Here is a 22,366-nt window from a genome sequence, read left to right as displayed (position 1 = left end):
ATACGATGGTGAAATTTAATCATGATTTTTAAAATTACACTTCAAATGTGAATTTATCAATCTACCTGTTTCTCTTTTGGTTCGTCAATGATACAAAGAAAAAGTTTCGGCCTTAAAAAAATGAACAACATTTTTAACATAACCTATCCTGCACTTGCTTTTGAAACTGGGAGTTAAAATGCTTAGCCCCTCCATAAAAAAAAATATCTCTTAGAAAGCAACCTTATTTCTTTCATGCCATGCATGTAGATGTGATCATAGGACATGGTAGGCCTATTTGAATTACAGGTGTCTTCAAATTTCACGAGTTTTCTAACCCGAAAGTAAAGTTTTTCGTGATCAATTTTCATGAATTTTGAAAAAAAAAAGCTGGGAGTGAGATTTAAAACTGAAAACCTGCCTGCTTTTCAGCCAAGCCTCTCATTTTGTTTCATCGTAAATGTCGTTTGGAGATCACTGTTGATGAAGCTCTTTTTCAATATGCCAGGGCGTTCAGTATGACCAAAGCGACTAATTGCGCTTACGAAATATGACATCTGCACGTATGCTTCATTGACAACCAATTATATAGCATTCCTCGGATACCACAAACCAGGTGAGACGTTTCAATCAAAACTAATGTTACTGTAATAATTACTTTGACCTATTTCGTCCTTTCTGTAAATTTTAGAATGTTCCGTCTCCTACCCTCTCCCCACCAAAGCACACGGCTGCTGCTGTCTTTGTTTTTGTTTTAGTTTTATTTTTTTTTACATTGGTGGACTCCCCTCTTCCCAAGTCAAAGCATATGAAGGTTATCCATTGGCATACGGGACAGATGAAATAATAAATACTATGTTTAGTCTCCCCCCCCCCCCTTCTTCTCTCCTCCGAAAAAAAATCGTTATTCATTTAATTTTAATTTGGTACATTATTGAGAGGTACCTTAAAATTTTCTAGGGGCAATAATCGCCTTGGGGTGTTTTTTTATATTTAGTCTATGGTGGGGCCTGTATTGGGACAATGTAGTACTTAAACTGAATCAAATCCATTAAATGAATGAACTGACTAACATTGACTAAGTTTGGTTTAAATAGAGGGTCAATTTGCTCCTGAATCTTGTCCAATTTCGTGTAAATATGCAATTACGTCAGGGGGGTATAACCGCGCTGAGCCGCAGCTTGGCAAGGTTTTTAGAGTTTACAAATGTGGACCCCTCCCCCTTCATGCGTGACATACAACAGCAAGCTTCATGACACCCCCCCCCCCTCCTTTGCCCAATGTCAGGCAGCATACGTAATCCAAATATTGAAATGATTAAGCCAGATCTAGGCCGCTAATATATTACCCTGGGTCATGTGGTCTAAGGCTCAAAAAGTAAACATTTTTTTTCTCTCTCTCTATTTCGCTCTCTCTAAAGAGCAATGCCAATAATAAGGGCACTGTTTATTTGGTGATGTCTCCTCGAAGTACTTCATTGATGTATTTAATGAAAATGTGATGGTCGGGATCGTCTTCGTCCTAAAGGACTAATAAGTAATGACTTACAAAATCATAGTCTTTCAATGCATTATTTGTTTTCAATTATCGTCTTCGGCACAATTTTATACAATGTTATTGCTTTATATTGTTGTGTTTGTACTTGCGAGTATTGTGTCACTATGCAGTTCTAAATGTGGAATATCAATATATGAAACCGAATCAATCAAATACAGTGTATATTTGTGACATAGAGATAAACGAGTACCGAAATACATATAAATATTAATTTTCTTGACAAGTAAAATGTATTATCACAGACTGATGAATACACACACACATAAAAAACAGGACATTGAAATACACCTATTCAAAGCCACAATCTCTGTAGAACCCATGGTAAACATAAACAGCAACCAATAACATATTGTAGAAAATGCTAAACCCGGGGGATATATTCCGGATCAATATGCAGGCTTCGTCGAGGTCAAGCTAAGAGTGGCAATTGAAAGATCATGGATATATTGATCATGTTCATGGGTTCCTATTAGTATCCGACGTACTTGTCAATGCTAGAATTGTAGCACAATGGTTGGATCTTGATTTTAATATCCCAGCTCGGTCAGTATGACCAAAGTATCTATGTGTGCTTACAGGATTTAGTGGCGCCGAAGCTGCACGTATACTTCAGAGACAAAAATAGTATTCTTCGGATGCCACAAACCAGGTGAGACGCTTGCATCAATACGTATTAGCGGCGTTCAAGTATGGACTTCAGGAGAGCGAAAAGTAAAGCCTGGAAATTGCGTGTGCTACAAATTTTCCAATATTTTGTACCTGCCACATACATGACATACATGTAACATATCTACATAGGTCATCACACAGTCTTCCCTTCGGAGCGATGATAATCAATATTTTTAGCTGATTAAATGGTAAACAAGAACGTTTGCTTTACTCTGACCAATGACATGATAAATCGGAGTGTTTGTTTTCCTTCAAAGAGTCAAACATAAAAACTGGGGTTTTTTTGACCGAAACGTTTTATGTCTCCATTGTGAAATGCATAACATATTTAGCTCATATCTCATTTTGATTGAGGGCCTATGTAATTGCCTTAATAATGTGTTTCCGTATTTAATCATGATACATGTTGAGTAATAGTTATATCTATTTGATGTGATTCTCTTTTCCATAAATCGCGTAACCCATAAATTTGTATTTTCATTTACATTGTTATATAACCATAATGTGCAATACATGTAAAGTTACTGATATAATGTTTATTTCGAGGTAATAATAAGCAGATTCATCCCTTACACATCCGCTGTCTATCAGTTGTCAAACGCGCAGAAAGTTCTCCAAAACTCAAAGAAATACCCAGTTTGTAAGTTAAGTTGCATCTAAATGCATTATTATGCCTGGAACGACTTTTCACATTTTGGCATTCCGTTATATACACATACTGTACTTTGAAGATAATGTAGGCCTATTTGTGTATGTGAGCGTGTGTGCATGTGCGTGTTAGTGGATGTGGGTGCGATAGATGAAACCATGATTTTAGAAATGTATTGACGAAATCAAGTACATTCAGAACTCAATGATACGAACTAAGAGTGAGAATCAAGAAAATATCGCATACTATATATATAATCCGGGAAAGGTGTTGGTTTTGAAAGTACCACGTACCCTCTGACAACCATGGCGCAGTGCGCTAACATATCCGATAGCGACAGCTCAGGCAAAGGTGCACACTCGAATCACTATCAACGAAAATTCCAAGTGAACGGCGGATGAAATTTACAAGGTGAGACGTTTGACTGAGAAATTCAAAGTCTAGCATGGGATATGCACTGACTGGCTGTTCGCACTCATCACAATAGAATCATGTGCTTCTTTAGAACGTAGCTTATCTGCAATATATGTTGTGCTATTGAAACAAAAAAAAAACATATGATAACGTAACAACTATTGTCACGACTTGTTATCCAATGTTTGCTTACGATTTCCTGAACCATAGATGATCGACACAATAAACGGCACCGACGCAGTGACACCAAGTCATTCACATAGATGCGCACCCCCACATGAACACACGCACCCGTAACCTTACCCATCTGCTTCTGAGGAGTGCCTCTTGTCCTCCCCATTTGGCCAAGTGACATGAATTTTCTCGTCCCTCTCATCCAGAATTTGCATAATTTGTTCGTTTAGGCCTAATCTGATAATAGTCCAATCAATTTCAATCCATCTCATATTCAATAACTCGGCACGAATTTATGAAACTAAGAATGCCCTTACCTCCTTACATAGAAAACATCAGTTTGACTTGTTGATGAATACCGTAATAAAAGAAAGAAACAACCTCAACACCACACTTGAAATATAGGCAGTATTAACAGTATCCGTAATACGGACATTCTCGTACAGGTTTTCGTTAGAAGGCTTGAGTTTTTAAAGTGAGAGGTCTTCAATAACAAATTTAGGTACATGTATACATCTATAAATAATATTGATCTATTCGTTGGATAACAGAGTCCCGCCATTTATTTATAACTGTAATTGCCTTTTGAGAGTTATTCAAACATTATACGATGATGACAAGCAGGAGGATAATGTCTACTTCTTGTGTAGACGCTTTGTTCCTTTTCACTCCCAACCAAAATACTTCCCATTGGCTCTATAACATGGGTCTTTTTTTCAACTGAAATTTTTATAGTACGTGGCAGATGACATCCTAATGGTTTTATTGTACAATCTGAGACTTGGATACCATCTAATTTATTATAAATAAGAAGTTGGGCATTATATTTTTGTTTTAGCTTGGACTCTAGTACACTTATCTTAAAAAATGAAGAGGCAGAGTTGTAAGAAATTACCACGAAGAGGGGAACGTTATCTCTTTCCAGTCATTGTGTTCACATGCCTAATTTTCCTTGTCTGTTAAACTTATTTGTCTTCATTTTATCCGCTAACTCTGCACAAGCTTCCAAAGACATGCTTCTCTGCACTTCTTTAAAATACCAAAAATTGGCACTTTGGTGGAAAATATAAATAATAAATGCACAAAATTTGGCACCTTTCAGTTTACGTTTCGTGATATGAAAGTAACCATAATCACAATTTGTACTCCTCTTTAGATTTTTATTACTGCAAGTTAAGTGAATTTAGGAATAATTGCAGAGAAGCATTTAGGAATTGACTTGTGAAAACGATACAATTATGATCGCCCAGTGAATTATTCGATTATGTTCTAATTACCGACGTTTTAACTTAAGTTTTATTTCACATTCGGCAGGTCATCTCAACTGCAGTACACCGTACGTTCCAACCCACGCCACAATCCAGAATCCTCGCTTGAACTACCAATTCAGAGACAGGGTGACTGTGACTTGCGACGCCGACGAGTCTAGTTTTACTTTGCAGTGTCACAATAAAGGCTTGTGGAGCGGACCAGACGTATCCTGCCCAGTGCCTCCACCTCCACCATCAAAAGGCAATCCATGATTTCTATTTTTCTTCATGCAAATAAATAGTTATAATATATATAATATGTTGCACCAATCTCTTTGGATATTAACAAGGAAATTAAGAAAAAAATCAGGAATATACATATATATGCCATATAAATATATATATGGCCAAACGGAATGCGTTGTACTGTAGTGGAATCAACGCTTCAATAACAAGAACAGCTTACAATGTTACGCACATTACGAAGATTATTATGTCAGGAAGCAGTGGGTGATTGACAGAATGAGATCCCAGAAACAGACACTGTATATAACCAGACTTTTGATATTCTCAATGCATTTGAAGTATATTGCATTAGATAATAAGTGAGGTATTAATTATTTTTATTGTACCTTGTACCATGTGTTCCTCACTTCCGAAAACGTCCACTTAGAAATATGACTCGGCATGATGATGAAACTAGGAAATTGCACGTGAATTTAAGTTTAGATAGCGGATATAAATACCGTGTTGGAAGCAATGTCAACGTAAGTTTTTTAGGAGGTCACTCCATGGTTAAACGGCTTAGGGAAAGAAGGATTGATAATGGCATCCATGTAAAATAAAATAAGCTGACTATAAAGCCTTTGAAATCATAATCCTTTGGTTAACCGAACCGGCAAGTTAATCTTAAATGAATTACCCAAATCCTTCACTAAAACACTTTTAACACTTTTAACAAAAGATAAAACTTACAATCGAATTGATGAGCCTCTTGATGTACTATTTTTTTTCTTTAATGCACCTGTGTCTGAATCGTAAGCGACGACAAGCTAATGATTTCAGTTGCTTTTTTATTGTATGTTTTGTATGAAGCATATGTAATGATGTTGAACAGGAATACATACTCTGATGCTTATACAATTTTACCAAAACAGTGCTCTCCTGCAACGCCCCGGTAGTGCCTCCCTATGCCACCATTGGGAATCTTCGACTCTCGTACAAACCCGGAGACAGATTGAATGTCACGTGTGATATAGGAGGAGAACCGGTTACATTGGAATGTGACGATGGGTTATGGACAGGACAGAATGTAGTGTGTGATTCCCCCGCCCCAGGTGAGTTCCTACTTGAAAATGAAAATATTTCCTTGAAAATGCTATGCGCACACACCGAGATACACACATACACACACGAACCTACACACAGAGGTGAGGGAATACGACTGTAGACTATTAACCAAGAGGTTTGGAGTTCGAAAACCACCACAGCCCTTGGGTTCATTGGGAAGGCGTTTATCTACATACCCCACTCTCCAACCAGGTGTAGTAAACGGGTACCATACAAGAAGTAATTTCTCAAATCATTGAGCTCCTAGGCAGCAAAGTTGAAAGCGGGATAATATAAATGGCATCATTCTATAAAAAGGGTCCGCTTGGAGAAGAGTTTTCTAAACACCAGGTCATTTTGTAAATCTTTACAGAACAGTATTAGAGAAAAAAAAATATGTCTTAAGGGCTTCCCTTTTTACAGATATTTTGGTTTCACTTTTATCTGGACATTGGAATTTCCTATCAAAATTATGCGGACAAAACATTATGTAATTACCTGCCTATTTATTCTTGTTCATAATTCATTATATATATGTATGTGTAAGTGTGTGTGTGTGTGTGTGTGTGGTATGTATCTAGAATATATTTTTGCCCTTGATTGCTTAAGAATTACAAAAATGGTTTGTACTTCCTACCAGTTAATGAAAATTTCACATTTATTGAATTCACAGCGTGCAATCCGCCGTACATTCCTTCGATCTCACATATTGAAGCTGTTAAACCACGCTACAAGAATGGAGAACAAGTGAATATTACATGTAATGATAACTCCGATCAGTTTGTCTGGGAATGCCACGAAGATGGTTCGTGGCGAGGAAGATACATCACATGTGCATTCAATGTAACACCTGTTGCAGGTAATTAAACCCATAAGCACCAATGTCTAAAGAATATTTCGTACCTTAGCAATAGATTTGATGAGCAGTTCAGTTATGGGTATGGCATTATGACAAACATTCAACCTGATTTCTTGTTTTCTCTAAGTTATGTCCATTCTTCCTAAAATTAAATTCATGTTTCAATTACTATGGAAATACCTTATTTTTAGATTTAATAATATGGGAAAAACGATATAAACTAAAAAAAATCTAAGTAACATTTTGTCTATACTGAAACTATATCTTAGCCATCACTGCAAAATAAATGGATGATACCTACAGTAATGAGTTGACACTAGTTATTCAGTATATCTTAAAATGATAACTCTTAGTCGTTATAATCATTCTGCAAGCCGAAAAGAAAAGAATTTGATTGGCTGTGAGAGGGGCTGCAGTGTCCGTTGTAAGCAATATTGAACCTACCCAATGCAAGCTTGTAATAGTGGATAATGTTTAAATGAATATTAATGAAGAGATTAAATGAATGGCTTGCATTATCAAGCTCAAAACCGTTCATTTACATTGCTTGCAATAATAAATCCTGTATTTCAAATGTCTTTATCCTTAACATGTCAATTTAATATATTCGTTGCCAGATATTTTACCCCTTTGATAACTTCTAAACGCACGACAAATTCAAGACAATATAAAATGCATTGTCAAATGCCCTTTATTGAAAAGGACAAAAAAGAAGTCTTTGTCGAAAATTAGTCAATCAAAAAGAAAGTTTCGTGTGGGACTCTGGAGAAGTTACATATTTGCTATATTTAGTCAGCTCCAAAACTTCGGACGAAACTGCTATTCTGTTTAACTTAGTTTTCGACAAGACCTCCCAGCTGTTTATTGTCATTTGACGGGCCTTTTGATAACTTCTGAAAAGGAACTTTTGTGTATTAATGCTGATTCAAAAACATTTTGCTGGCAAATTCACAAAAAGTTGAACATGAAGATTGCAAGATGCTAATTATATTTTTTTTACTCGATTTTGCTTATTCTAACATGTATAGGTCAGGACCCAGGTGCTCCTGCGCAAATAAGAAACCCACCAAAGGAAGTCAGTGGCAGAGAGTACTTTATCACCGGCCTTCTTGTAGTAGCTGTCATTTTGTTCGTTCTGGTTTTAATGAGTTTGGCGATGTTCTTCATTTTCGTTAGGAAGTGAGTTTAGTTTTTCTTGTTGCTGTCACTTAATCGTGTAACCGATGTATTAACCTTACCCTGATCTTGTTATCTACGTACTATATCATATACGAATGGAAGAAAATATGTATATACATGAATTAGTATATATATGCATATACATGCATTGATATATAAATATTGTTAATTCGTCAAATTCTTATGCTATAAGTCTCTAGTATGTAGTTTATTTTCTTTATTTGAATCATACCATATAATAAATGAATCCTGACGAATGAAAGTAGTTTACGTTTACATAATTTATTACCTATCATTTGAAGGATAACAAGGAACCCTTATCTAAAAAGTATACACCTACATTGTAATGTACAATAGGTAAAGACGTGTTTTTCTGCATAATAGTTATTGCGTGATATATCTCCATCGAGATTGCCTCGAACACGCCGAATGTGACATATCCCATTGCCATCATAACCAACAAGGATGATACATATTCACCCATTATTTTTAGAACTATGTAGCAAGTGTTTACATTTAAGTGAACCCTTCGTGCACTGGTCTTTCTGTAACTTCGGAATGAAGTTTCTTTCACGAAGCTGTTCATACGTTACGCAGGAATTTGAATACGACTGGTGACCACTTTCATGTCATATACTATAGAATAAGAACAAGAATTATGTTTAATTATGAATATTTAAGAGCTTGTATAGTTACTCAGTGATACGTGATGATGTTCATTGGTTGGTTTAATCCCCATAGCTCGACACGTGTTTTTAGGAATTGCTGCAAAAGAAGTTTTCAAAAGATCTGATGTATTACTTCATATATTTGAAGTGCACGATACCCTAATTTTCCTTTTTAAAATCAATATTTGAGTGCACATTTTCCATTCCTGTCACGTTTTGAAAAAGAATGAATGATTGAAACATTACTACTTATGATAATTTTAATCCACAACGATTAGAATTTCCAACAAACTGGTGGGATAATTTTGAGAATCTGAATAAGAACTTACGAAATTATCGCCAGCCGACTGAAAATTCGTGCTTAACTTAGGAATAGTTTATTTAAAAAAATCATATTATCTCTTTTATTATATCTTTTAAATCGTATAATTCAGTCGTGGATACGGCTTGGCATCATCATCAAAAGAAGCTCTCAGTGAGAAAGCTCGGGGACCTCTGCCAGATGTTCCGGAAGGATATGCGAATTATGTCGCTGGCGAACAATCCCTCTACGTTGAACCTTATCTCAAACAAAATGGAGATCCGAACCCCAGCTACGAAGTCTACGAAAAACCAGTTTGAGACAAATGACCGACCTTATCCTCTTCTTGAAAAATATACAGAGACACCAAGCGAAATTCGATTTATGTTTATCAACAGAGGCATTAAAGGACTCCCCGTCACTTCAGTTTATAATGTTAATACTAGATCTAATATGTTAGAAACATCTATTTGAAGCGTGTGGGTTTTTTTTTTAATCTACAGTACATGTATGTTTCTTGTACAACTTATATTATTTTCCTAAGAAGTAAAGAAAACGTTTGGTTGATGTGTCAACGGCCTTGTTGAAAATAACGTATTGATAACTTTTGTTTATGGTGATAGTAAAACCAATATGAAACTTTGCTTGATTTGTGTTCATTATTCAAGTTTCGTTAATGCGTGTTTTTCTTGTAAGGAAATACTTTTTTAGGAAAATCCATTTTTTTAGGGGGGTGACACATCCCTGTATATTAGAGGGTGATGTGTATGGTTTGTAGCATCTTAAAAGATAATCAAGTGCAAAGTTTACTTATATTCTTACAGTAATTGTCATAATATTCATGAAGTATTTTTTTTAGTTTGCCAACCTTCTCTAAATATTTATAATAACAACATTTTGAATACTACTTGGATGTGGAAAGATGTCGTAATCGAAGACTCTCTGTATGTCTCTGAAAAGGTAAATACGACCGCACGAATAAGAAGCCCATTGGTTACTATTGGGAGATCATAAATTATTTGATTGTATTATAACGAAAAGATATGTTTGTGAGAACACGATATAAATATATTCCAGAATAAATATGAAATGTAAATTAGAAATGTGCAAGCTAGTTACCTTATGATTATAAAAGAGTTGTTGCCAATAATCTGTCTGCAGTCCTAGTTCTTCATGTGTTGGAGTGAAACACGAATTCAACATTTCGTATACATATTGTAACTCATCAGCCAACATGGTCAACGCGCTTTCCATCCTTTTGTGTTATAATTGAAAAATAATAATAAATAATTAATAATGATGATGATAATAATATCTGTATATATCCTCAGGCAGAGCAAGTTCTATGATGTTCCGAGGTACTTATGTTTGCAAGCATAGTTCTGCAAATACTTATCTGCTTGATTGATTGTTTCTTCATTTCAATCCCCTTTTATTAACTTTTTATGACGTCTAGCGAAGCTGGATACGAGTAGTACAAATGTGTCTGTTCAATAATTTATCACACCCCGTCAATCGGGAAAGAAATGTCACTTTAAACTACCCTGCAACCCAGATTCAATTTGATAAAGCAAGCCATCAAAATTGCAAAAAAAAATTAAATTTCCTTCAGTCTACAAGCTCTTTAAATGCAATAAATTTATCAACAAATCTGACTTTGTCAGGAAACAATGTGAGCAAATTAACTACATGTAAATTTCGTGAATAAACGACAAATTTGAGAGTCTTGTTTGGGCAATAGAGAGTTTTCGCTCCACAACGCACGACAAATTCAAGACAATATAAAATGCATTGTCAAATGCCCTTATTGAAAAGGACAAAAAAGAAGTCTTTGTCGAAGATTAGTCAGTCAAAAAGAAAGTTTCGTGTGGGACTCTGGAGAAGTTACATATTTGCAATATTTAGTCAGCTCCAAAACTTTGGACGAAACTGCTATTCTGTTTAACTTAATATTCGACAAAGACCTCCCAGCTGTTTATTGTCATTTGACGGGCCTTTCCAATACATTTACAGTGTTTTTTAATCTGGCGTGCGTCCCGGACCGAAAATTCCCCAATAGCCAGGTTACCTTACCGATTAGCCAAATAACAGCAGCCATGAAAATATGCCAATGATGATCAACTAATTCGATGTCCTTCCTGCGCATGCTAGCAAGATACCATGTAATCTTCGTTTGTGATTCCATGCCGTTTTTCAGACGAAACGTTATTTGGTAATGTATGAAAGCGAAACTAAACCCTTAACCTTGTATTATGTGCATGTTCCACTGATTTGTAGTACAGTGTTTGGTGACTTCATGAACCGTTTTGTACACGTATCAATAACCTTAAAAGGACTGGGGGCCATGATGCCCCCCCCCCGACCCTTCGCGCGATATATACGAAACGCAAAGAGATAGCGCCGCAAAATTTTATGATATTTTTTCAAAGTCTCGCAAAACTAGAGGACGAATTCGCGACATACAGGTATAAAACCGCGACGTCACGTGACTTTTTACGATGCAATGTCATGCCGAAAATGGCTCATTTCTATACTTTGTGTACAAAGCCTCTGTGAGATAAAATTCATTTAAGGGTGATTATTTATCATTCTTATTGGTCTGCTGAGTTAATTTAAGGTTTGATTTAGTTATTAAATGGTCTGTCATAGTTTATATTGAAAACAAACAATGAAAAACAAAAGAAGAAAAAACAGAAATACATATGAAATTCTAAAAACAAAGAAATACATTAGAAAAAATGGACTATTGCAATTTTTCTTTGTGTAAACCTATAAGTCAGATTTAAAAAAAAATGACATCTGCAACCAAATGAAAAAATGAATTGAAATAGGGTGTTAAATATGCAAATAGTGTTTTTCATGATTAAATATGCATTTTTTATTCATAATAATTAAGAAATAACAATTCCTATACATATTTTTCTTATATACTACCTTGTAGTTTATGTGGTAAAGAATGTGCGTGCCAAATCTCGGCGCGATCGCGAGAACGGCGGCCGAGATCAGAAGGGGGGCCATGATGCCCCCCCCAGTCCTCAACACATCTCAAATAGCCCAGTCCTTTTTAAGTTAAGTCCCTAGTGATTAGCTTAAGATCTTTCATTTTCCCCGCTTGGCGAACTCGCGTTTCACCCCAAATATGGAGTTGCGATTACTGGCTCTTAACGGTTTAAGCAAATGGCTATAGATTTGATAATGGTGTTCATAATGCTGACAAAGATGATGAGAACGTTAGGTTAGTCATAATATTGGCGTGACGAAGTATATTTAATATATACAAACTAGACAACAACGGAAAACGTGGTACACTGGGAAAAAATAGTTTATTGCATTCCAGATCAGGTAAAACCGAGCATTATCTTGGATGTAAAGTAAGAACTTATTATTAAAAATACACTTTGAACTCTTTTGATTCGATATAATATTACGATAAGTGGTTCTAAACATATTCTCTGAAAAATTATAGATAGTGGTTAGTAAATTTTCAAAATTTCTTTAGACAGCTTAATTTGTTCAAATGGGGTTAAATGTACTAGCGTAAACAAATTACCTAAGAAAATAAAGACAAAATTGATTAAAAATTACTTACGGTGATTGTACATGTATAGATATATATATATATATATATATATATATATATATATATATATATATATATATATATATATATATATATATAGGCGAAAAATTACAAGACGATTTGACGTTGCTGATAGACCACAATTTTAATACCCGAGCTTTCGGCCTTAGGCCTTCTTCATGGGTTCTATACAAAAATGAACGAAACAAAATCAATAGTACAGGAGGAACAGATGGACATATACATGTAAATATAATACTGATAATAATGAGTATAAATACATACTCATTGTTACGTATTTTATCACATCAGTATTATATTTACATGTATATGTCCATCTGTTCCTCCTGTACTATTGATTTTGTTTCGTTCATTTTTGTATAGAACCCATGAAGAAGGCCTAAGGCCGAAAGCTCGGGTATTAAAATTGTGGTCTATCAGCAACGTCAAATCGTCTTGTAATTTTTCGCCTATAAGTAGTTGGTACAAGACACAGTCGTCATGTTAAAGAGTGGATGCCTGTTTACATTTATATATATATATATATATATATATATATATATATATATATATATATATGTATGTATACGATTAAAATGATAACGGCAAACACAGCAATGATTTTTTTTGTATCATCGAATTTCATGATGTAAAGGATAGGACTTCGTCACAGGTGTTGCATTTTTAATCTCATAATCTTATTATCATTCGTTACTCTGACATGGTAGCCACAGTATCCGTACTCTGCAAGAACTCCAGTGTTGATTTAACACCAGTCTTGAATCTATGTATGTCCACACCTGAGAAGTGTTAAACAACACCAGTTGGGTTATGCAACACAAATCACTATTAAAACAACATCGGTTTGATTCCAAACTGGTGTTGTTGTAACACTTCTCTGGTTGGGACATATGTAGATTCCGGTCTGGTGTTAAATAAACACTGGGATTTCTGCAGTGTAATAAATAAAAAAGTGGTGTAAGTTTTTCAATATGACTTAATGTAACATTCCTTATCAGAACTTAGTTGTTGTTTTGTCCTGCTTTTATTGTGACACATGACCGTTCGAAAATTATTTGTATATATGTATTTATGATCAGATACTCAGGATATGTGGCAACATAGAGCAAAGCAGTGTGTTGTTTTTTAGCTAAAAAGGGAAAATAACTATTAATAATTTTGTCACACTACATGAAGTCTATAAAGAAATAAATTGAATGCATATTAAAATCACCTTAGGTCGTTACTTCTTTTTTTCCGGTGTATATCAGTGTATAATATAATAGTATTAGTGGTAGGAGTAAAAGTGGTAGTAGTATTAGGAGTAGTAGTACTAGTAGCAGTAGTAGTATAGTATACATGTAGTATCTATTCAAAACAAATCAAACACAAACAGTGGTAAATAGCATCACACCATGGAACTCAGAATTATAGGTTTGGGACCTCAGTGAAGCACAGCTTGTTGACGGTGGTATATCAAAAAAGTAACATATTCTCAATGAGTGTAACTTAAGAACAAAAGCTGTAACAATATATTAATAATAGGGGGTTATAAAATGTTGGTGCTTCTGTTTGCCCAGGGTACCAGCCGAAATAAAGCAGAGCGTTCCCCAGCATCCTACTATCTCATTCATTCAATTCGGTCTAAAATTGTGAATGCATCAAAAAAAACGCTCAGGAAAAGACGCCACACCAAATAAGGAGGCGCCCGAAGGAAACAGATGCACCTTTTTAAATCCTGTATAGACAACATCTAATGATAAATGCACACAATGTTTGCATTTATCATTAGGTGTACACACACGCACACACATGGAGACCACACTCATTGCAATCGACATCATGATTTATGCATTTATACCGGACTGCAATCTTTTGAAATATGTGCTTTTTACACACATTTTTTATCGAGACAGAGTCAAGTTATTTCTCACGTCATGAGGTGGCTTAATCCACTATATAACACAGACTATTCAAAATTAATTCAAAGCAGATTTTTTTTCTAATGGCTGATGGATATGGCATCCTTTTCATGAAATCATTGAAATATAGTCAGCGAGCAGAATACATTTTCTAATCCAGAAAATGTATAGACCATGGAATCTGTTTGCTTGCTTTTACTAAGGAAAATTAAAACACATGCAGTCATTATTGTAAAAAAATAAAGGGACTGAGCAACCGAAAGTAATATTATTTTTCCTTATCAATTGTGAGATTCGTGTTTCTCGACAACAAGGCAGTGTTTCATTGCCAAAAATAGACAATTACAGCAAAGGGCATCGGTGTTCCGTTGAAAATACTCACTTTCAGTGAGTGTGGGATTTTATCTAGTTATATGTAGGCCTTGATGGCTAGTACTTTTCAACACTTTTAACTCAAAAATTCAGGACATGAGACAGCAACTCCTCATTTTGTTCCCGATAACGTATTTCCTACCAGTGACACTAATTACCTCTAGACACATTCAAGAAAACAAGGAAAAAACAAAGAAAAATTACATCTTGTACAAATTCCTCCTTTTCTCGGGGTGAGGGAGGGGGGGTGGCCGCCATTTCAAGGCTATTTAAAATGGCCATACTCAGTGACAAAGACATGGAATTGACTGATGCATCAGTTAAAGATTGAGCTTACCCTTACTTGGCAAAACATGGAAAGATGACATTTGCGATGTCTTCAACATCAATAAGTTTGAGAAATGAATTGTTCGAGATAAAATTTAGATTACAATAAAAAGGGGGGAAGGCTGCTCCCCATGTGTTGTGTTAATTAGATGTTGGTATGCAATAATACATCATCTCCCTATTTTTTTTTTAGATCGTTACTTATAATCATCTACCATCTTTGATACAGCCGCGTCTTTGTGGCCAAACCAACAATGTTTATATCACTTTCGCAGTATTATTTTTAAATTACTTGATACAGCACATTTTTCCTCTTTTGCCACACCAAGTAAAGCAGGCATTAAGCTCACCTACGGACCTGATAAGTATTCAGGCTGAGTACAGGTCAAGCTAACAATTGGTAGTTAGATACGTTGTGATAACGATTGGTGATATTTTTCATCTCTCTCTCTCTCTCTCATGTCTGTTCATTTGAGATAACTCTCAATCATTAAAAGTTTGATTTCATACATCCATCTGGATGCACTGCATAACTACAAATTAACTTATCGTCCATTCATGACAGTTTGAAATTATCATCCGAAGCAAACTTGCACGTTTTAATTGAAGTTGGTACCATAACAAAATATAGACATGATAAGCATTCAGACTTGGTCTGTATCAAGCTAAAAAAAATGGCACACAACAATGTCACAATTACATCATGCCAAGAAGAGCTTCGGACGAAAATGTGACCTAATTCAGATCTATTCAGTAAACCAAGTAAAGAAGGCATTCAACTCGCCTACGGACCTGATAAATATTCAGGCTTGGTCCAGGTCAAGCTAACAAGTGTCAATTGGGACACGTATGATGATTGGTGATTTTTTTCTTCTGCCGTGTCTGTTTGTCTTGTAGTCTTATAATCTAGGTTCAACCGATGAAATTGGAAATGAGCATGTACACCAAACTTTGCAAATTCAAAGTTAAATATTGTACCATACTCATCGAGACTAGAGTCCTGATAAGTATTCAGGCTTGGTCCGGGTCGAGCAAACAAATGGCACTTTGGGCATGTTGGGTAAAATGATTGAATTACATCGTGACAATGACTCAATTACATCGTGTAGGAGGCGCGATTGGTCAGTCGGTAGAGCGGGGGATTCGTATTTCGGTGACCCGGGTTCGATTCCCACTTGGTGCGCTAGTGCCCTTTGGTAAGGCATTAATCTTCAGTACCAGGTCCTTCGGAGAGGACCTTAGGCCGTCGGTCCGCTGGTTGCTTGCTTAAAAGCATTTATGCTTTCTTAGCAATCAGGTAGAAAAAAATCATTACCACAAGAAGAGTGTTGGATCAGTATTATGAGACCTAAGTTTAATATGTTAAGTAAATCAAGTGAAGCAGGCATTAAACTCATCTACGATCCTGATAAGTATTTTCGATGGATCCAGGTTAAAGCTAACAATTGACAGTAAGGATATTGTGTTATTGGTGATCGATTTTGTTTCTTCCTTTCTGCTTATCTGTGATAATTCTCTATCCCCTAATAGTGCACTTTGATGCATCTGTCGTCACAACTACAACGTAATTTAGCGTCCGTTTAAGAAATTTATAATTATCATGCGAACCACGGTTTAAAGATCGTTATAATAATAGTAAGATACTCATCTACAGTCATGACACATTTCTAGGCTATGTCCGGGTCAAGCGAACAAAATGCAGTGATACTAAAATGATACAATTATATCGTAAAAAACAGAGTTTGGGATTAGTATAAAACCTACGTTTAATCATTTAAGTAAAGCTGGTATTGAACTCATCTACGGACCTGATAAGTATTCAGGCTTGGCCCGGGTCAAGCTAACAAATGGCGGTAAGGATATTTTATGATTGGTGATCGTTTTTTTTTTCTTTTTTTGTCGTGACTGTTTGTCTATTAATAGTCTTATAATCGAGGTTCAATCCATGATATCGGAAATCAGCATGCAAAACCAAACTTGCAAGTTCGAAATAAAAACTGCACCACATTAATTTAGAGAACTGGTAAGTATTCAGGCTTGGTCCGGGTCAAGCAAACAGAAGCATGTGAGACTAAAATGGCACAGTTACATGGAATCTGACTAGTGTGAGACCTAATTTGAATGTGTTTGGTAACCAAGTGAAGCGGTCATTAAACTCATCAACGGACCTGATAAGTATTCAGGCTGGGTCCAGGTCAAGCTAACAAATGACAATATAGATACTTCATGATTGGTAATCGAGATTTTCTTCCGTCATGCCCTCGATTTGTGATTGAGAGCTGTTTTGTTTGTAATTTGTGTATCAAAAGAAAATTGCATTAAAACTCTATAAAATAGCAATATCAAACACGGCCGCAAATAGATCTCAAGATCTTTACGTTTACCTATGCATGGTTCCATGACATGACTTTATCGTATTTTTCATTGTTTTATTGTTTAATAAATGCATATTATATGTTTTAAATCGTTCGTTATTGGATCTCCTATGTTTATGTTCAGTAAACAAATGAATCGGGAATGAAAGTATTCAGGCTGGGCGTACGTCAAGCTAACAAATGGCATTTAGAATATCAATCGAATTGGTCCAGATTTTAAGGTACCCGATCATACGCAATCAATTATTGTCATCGGGAATTTATGCAATTATTACTGATAGCAAGGATAATTGTCAGTCGTTTGCTTGATATATATTGCGATATATGCTCCACCCCCCCCCCCTCCAAACACAAAAGATGTTGCTCTCTCGCTTTGCTCCCTCGCAACCTTTTACTGAACTTTCACGAGACCAATAGGCTATATCTAGCCCCCTTTTTTTATTCTTTTTTTTTTTTTTTTTGGGGGGGGGGCTATGCCGCTGATGGTGTGTATGTGTATTTATGTATGTATGTATTTGTAAGGATTTTTTTTCATTAAATTGCAAACATAAACATACAGTATTTCAATACCTCCATAACCGTATGCACATTTTTCCCAGATTTGGTTTTGGATGGTTTAGGGTGGGTGATCGGGGAGTGGCGTTCAACAAAATATTAAATTTAGGGACGAAGCAACTGTGTTAGTTATGAGTCATCATGTTTGTGTGTGCTTCTGTGGGGATGGAGACAGGTGTGTCTCCTGATGCGCATGGAATTTCATTCGCCTCACGTCACTCGTGTGAAGCTTCTTTTCAACTCTTCTGGGGACCTGATCAGTACGCAGACTGGGTACAGGTCAAAATGAATAGTAATGAATACGATTGCATAATGTAGCATAAATCAAGGAAATAACGTCAATAGAGTCTTACTTGGGGTGTGTAGTTTGCATAAACGCTGGTTTCCAATGATTCTAAAACGGACATCATGATATCAGCTGTACTTTAGGGTAAATATTGAATCTGAAGCAATTATGATAATGATAATTTAAAAAAATCACTAGGACAAAACATCTATTGGTGGAGAACAGATCTCTGGGATATTTGACCTTAACGATATTCAAGACTCAGGCGTGAAAATAACTTCCAAATTCCGAAACTCCATTAAAACATCGTTTTAGTATCCACCACATCCCCCGTATTATCATTATTTGTATTGTTTGATTTAAGATTTGAAATAAATGGATTGCAATGGAAGTCATAATCCTCTTTAAACATGATAACGGCTCTACCAGGGTCCTGGTTATTCTTTTACACGTTAAACAAATAGATATTGTAAAAGAAAAGTTTCATAATTATCAGGAAGGAAATTCTAAAACTGACGTATATTCCAAACATGACATGAGAAGGATGTGAACGAGTCTTTGACAGATTTTTTTTTCAGATCAGAAATCAAATTGATTTGTATTCCTCAAACCCACCCCTCAATAACGGGTTGCGGTAGTTTTCCAGTTTCACTAGATTGCGGCTCGTCGACGGACCTAATCATATTCAGGTTTTGTAAACGTACTTCAAATGGCAGTTGGGGTTGTTAGCATTGCTGAATTCCCTGATCTCAAAAAGGCAATGTGCGTTACTCTGGTAACATCTCTTAGTCTCTGGGATCTCAAGTGGTGGGAACTTCTTGAATATAGCCGCACGTACACTATGACATTAGTGGAGAGTTGCGCTTATTGTTGCAAATCCAGAAAAGCTTTGTCACATCTTTGAATCATCGGATGCCACAAACCAGGTGAGACGTGTTTTAGCATAAACATAAAGGAATGATTATTAAAGAGCGTTGACCGTGTGTCTTCAGTTTAAACATGACCAACAGTCCGTTAAGCATGTTAAGCGTGCTTGTCTGACAAAGTGCAATTAGCAGGCAATCCAGTTATTGGGCCAATAGATCTCAAGAATCCAAGAGTCTTCTGCTTGTTGGCACAACTTTGCCTGGTTACTTGCCGATCTGCCGATGACGCATGACAAATCTGAATCAATATCGCTTAATTGATGATGGCAGACATTGAACGTTGTTGAATTCAGCATCTAAATGTTTTTGACCAACATGCTGGGATGAGACGGAAAACAGTAAAATTGTACTTCCTATTCTCTTCTTAGAGTGGCAAATGTAGATAAACGCCTTGTCAAAGGATGGTAGTGCTGCGGTGGGATTTGAACCCCGGACCTCGTGGTTCAAAGTCTAGAGACTTATCCACTTAGCGACAGAACCTCTACAGCTTACACAGTTTATAGTTAGTTAAAGATATGCGAAAGGATTGTAACCATCATTTAGGTAGGAAGTAATTCCTTAAAAAGCTGAGTGCGCTATGAACGCCTAGCTTAGCCGGGTAATATAGAAGCGCCTTGAGCACCTAACAAGGTGGATATGTGCGCAATATAAATACCCTATATTATTTAGTTTAACTAGCCCATCGCAAACGAGGTATGTGCAATATCGTCTAAGTCAACATCTCAACCTCCCTCAGGTTGTGCCAACGCTCTGAATACACGTACGAAGTTGAAAATGCAAAAGTATCCTTTCACCATGCCATAACTATCAAGATATCAACATAAAAAACTGGGATAAGCGATACCTTTCAGGATAAACATCCGACATGACCTCAAGAGCTCCATAGGGTCCATAACACATACAATTTCTAGGTACGATTATTATGTTACTAACAATTAAATATTCAGCATCACGTACCCTATGACCCAAGTGACGAGATGCGCTTACAGGATTAAGAACTCCAAAGCTGCTCGCTCATGAATGTACTAGCAGTTAAATACAAAACAATTGTCAAATGCCACCAACCAAGTGAGACGCTTATTGAATATGTTGAAAGAAATTTATATTACTAAAAACATAACAGAATACTGTAAAATTGGTGGCATGTGTTCTTTCAAAACTTCACCTACATCCTGTCTGCTGTACTTACCTGATGGGATAGAAGAATGTCAATAATTAGTGTCAATTTATATTTACCAAGTTTCAAAAGAATTTCTACATCATTAATTAGTTTCAGCTTTTCCAACACAAGGTATTGGTTGGTATGGCTTAAATGGTAGATCTTGCGCAATTTTGTTTAGGCCAACACCACAATCTACCTCGGGCTCCAGTTCTGACCCACGCGCTGAAATAAACTTAGGAAGTAAAAATACCGTGAATTTTATTTCGCTACCTCATATAAATATCAACGTAGTAAAAAGTCAACATGCTGGCCTGGTCTTTTATTAGATTGACGAAATGCTCTGCTGTCATGATGTAGTCAAGCAAGCTATCGCCAACCTTTCATGCTCAAGCCTTTTGCATGACTGTACGCAGCAGAGAGGGGTGGTGGGGGGGGGGCAACAACCCTCTTTTCCCCTCCTGATTTTTTGGGGGTAAATTTTACATATTTTACGGCAAATGTTTGCAAATTCCACAAAAAAAATGTGCACGAAGTCCTTAATTTTGACTTTAGAAAGTGCAAGCCCCCCTCCCCCCTTTCCACCCGGACAGGCTCAGTCGCTCTACTCACTCGCTTTCGAATTTCTTCAAAAACTGTTACCATCTTCCCCTACCCACGGGAGAAGAATTATGTGTATGGTCATAGTATGTTATGAAGAGGGTTAGTGTGGAGCTCTGTTGGAATGTCCTTAAATTCAGCACCACGATCCCTATGACCAAAGTGACAAGATGCGCTTACGGGATTGAAAACACTAAAGCTGCTCGTTTACTACTCCATACTCATCCAAAAATCAAGCATTTGTCAGATGCCACAAAACAGGTGAGATGTTTGAAGCGAAAGTTGACGAGACCCTTACATCACCCTTATGAACACTGAAAATGTGTAATGATGAGTCATCATATAACTATTTCAATAAGGTTTAACGTTAAGTGTATCCGCTTTAGGTCCCTTAACATTCTGAACTGTGATGTCATACATATTGCCAGTGATGGCAGAACCTTGTGGTGAAGTGTATAAAGAGTGGTCAATATATTTGTTAAAGTGTTGCATTTTATATTAGCTTTATGTTTTTCCCCCTTTTAAGTTCGTAAATAAACAAACAAGCTGATTTTACTTTGTTAAATAGATATCAGCTGCGGTAATTTCAAGCAAATTATGTATAGTGTATGCGACTCGTCTTTCGGCCTCATCGTTATTCAGGTTTTGTAGACATCAACATTACCAACTTTTTGAGTTTCAAATGGTCATGCTCGAATTCATAACGGTGCTCTGTTCTTAACCTTTTCTTTTCTCCTTATAATTTCACTTTGAAGATGTGGTATTTTGATTCCTTGAAAAAAAATGATATTCCTCCTCTATTTATATTTTTGGGGAAGAATACCGCTCCGTTTTACAACTATAACAGAGCCATCGTAGATAACTTATGGGATATTATTTTGCCTCGATCATCAAGTGAGTGAGTAGGCGATCGACTATCCATAAAAACAGTACGAGAAGCAATACCAGGTGATTTTGAATTTGAAAAATATACCCCCCCCCAAATAGATACGATGATGAAAGTTTTTGCATCTGAAAAGTGTGCAAATATATATTAGTATTCATCCTTTACAAAAAGTATGCACTGATCATCATTTTCGATGTACACCCATGAAGGTTCTAAATGGAATTGATTAATTTAGCAATGGTGGTGCCCAACCTGTTTCCCGGACACTTTTCTAAAGCTTGATGACTGCATCTAAAAAAGGGGGATGGTAGTTTTCTTTATTTATTATTGTTATTACCGGCTCGATAACT

General features: G+C 36.1%; 1 protein-coding gene across 1 annotated transcript; it reads left to right on the top strand.

Annotated features, from left to right (window-relative positions):
- The first annotated feature begins 3,159 nt into the window (after positions 1-3,159).
- LOC121405759 lies at positions 3,160-9,512 on the top strand. The gene is made up of 6 exons (XM_041596713.1): positions 3,160-3,205; positions 4,757-4,954; positions 5,850-6,029; positions 6,695-6,880; positions 7,909-8,059; positions 9,162-9,512. Exons 1-6 carry the CDS (start codon positions 3,160-3,162, stop codon positions 9,346-9,348), a joined length of 948 nt encoding a protein of 315 aa, XP_041452647.1. The 3' UTR covers positions 9,349-9,512.
- Positions 9,513-22,366: the final 12,854 nt, after the last annotated feature.

This window comes from Lytechinus variegatus, chromosome 19 (assembly GCF_018143015.1).
Source record: "Lytechinus variegatus isolate NC3 chromosome 19, Lvar_3.0, whole genome shotgun sequence".
NCBI classification, from domain to species: domain Eukaryota; kingdom Metazoa; phylum Echinodermata; class Echinoidea; order Temnopleuroida; family Toxopneustidae; genus Lytechinus; species Lytechinus variegatus.
The sequence above is the reverse complement of the archived record's forward strand: the minus strand, read 5'-3'. Positions and strand labels throughout refer to the sequence as shown.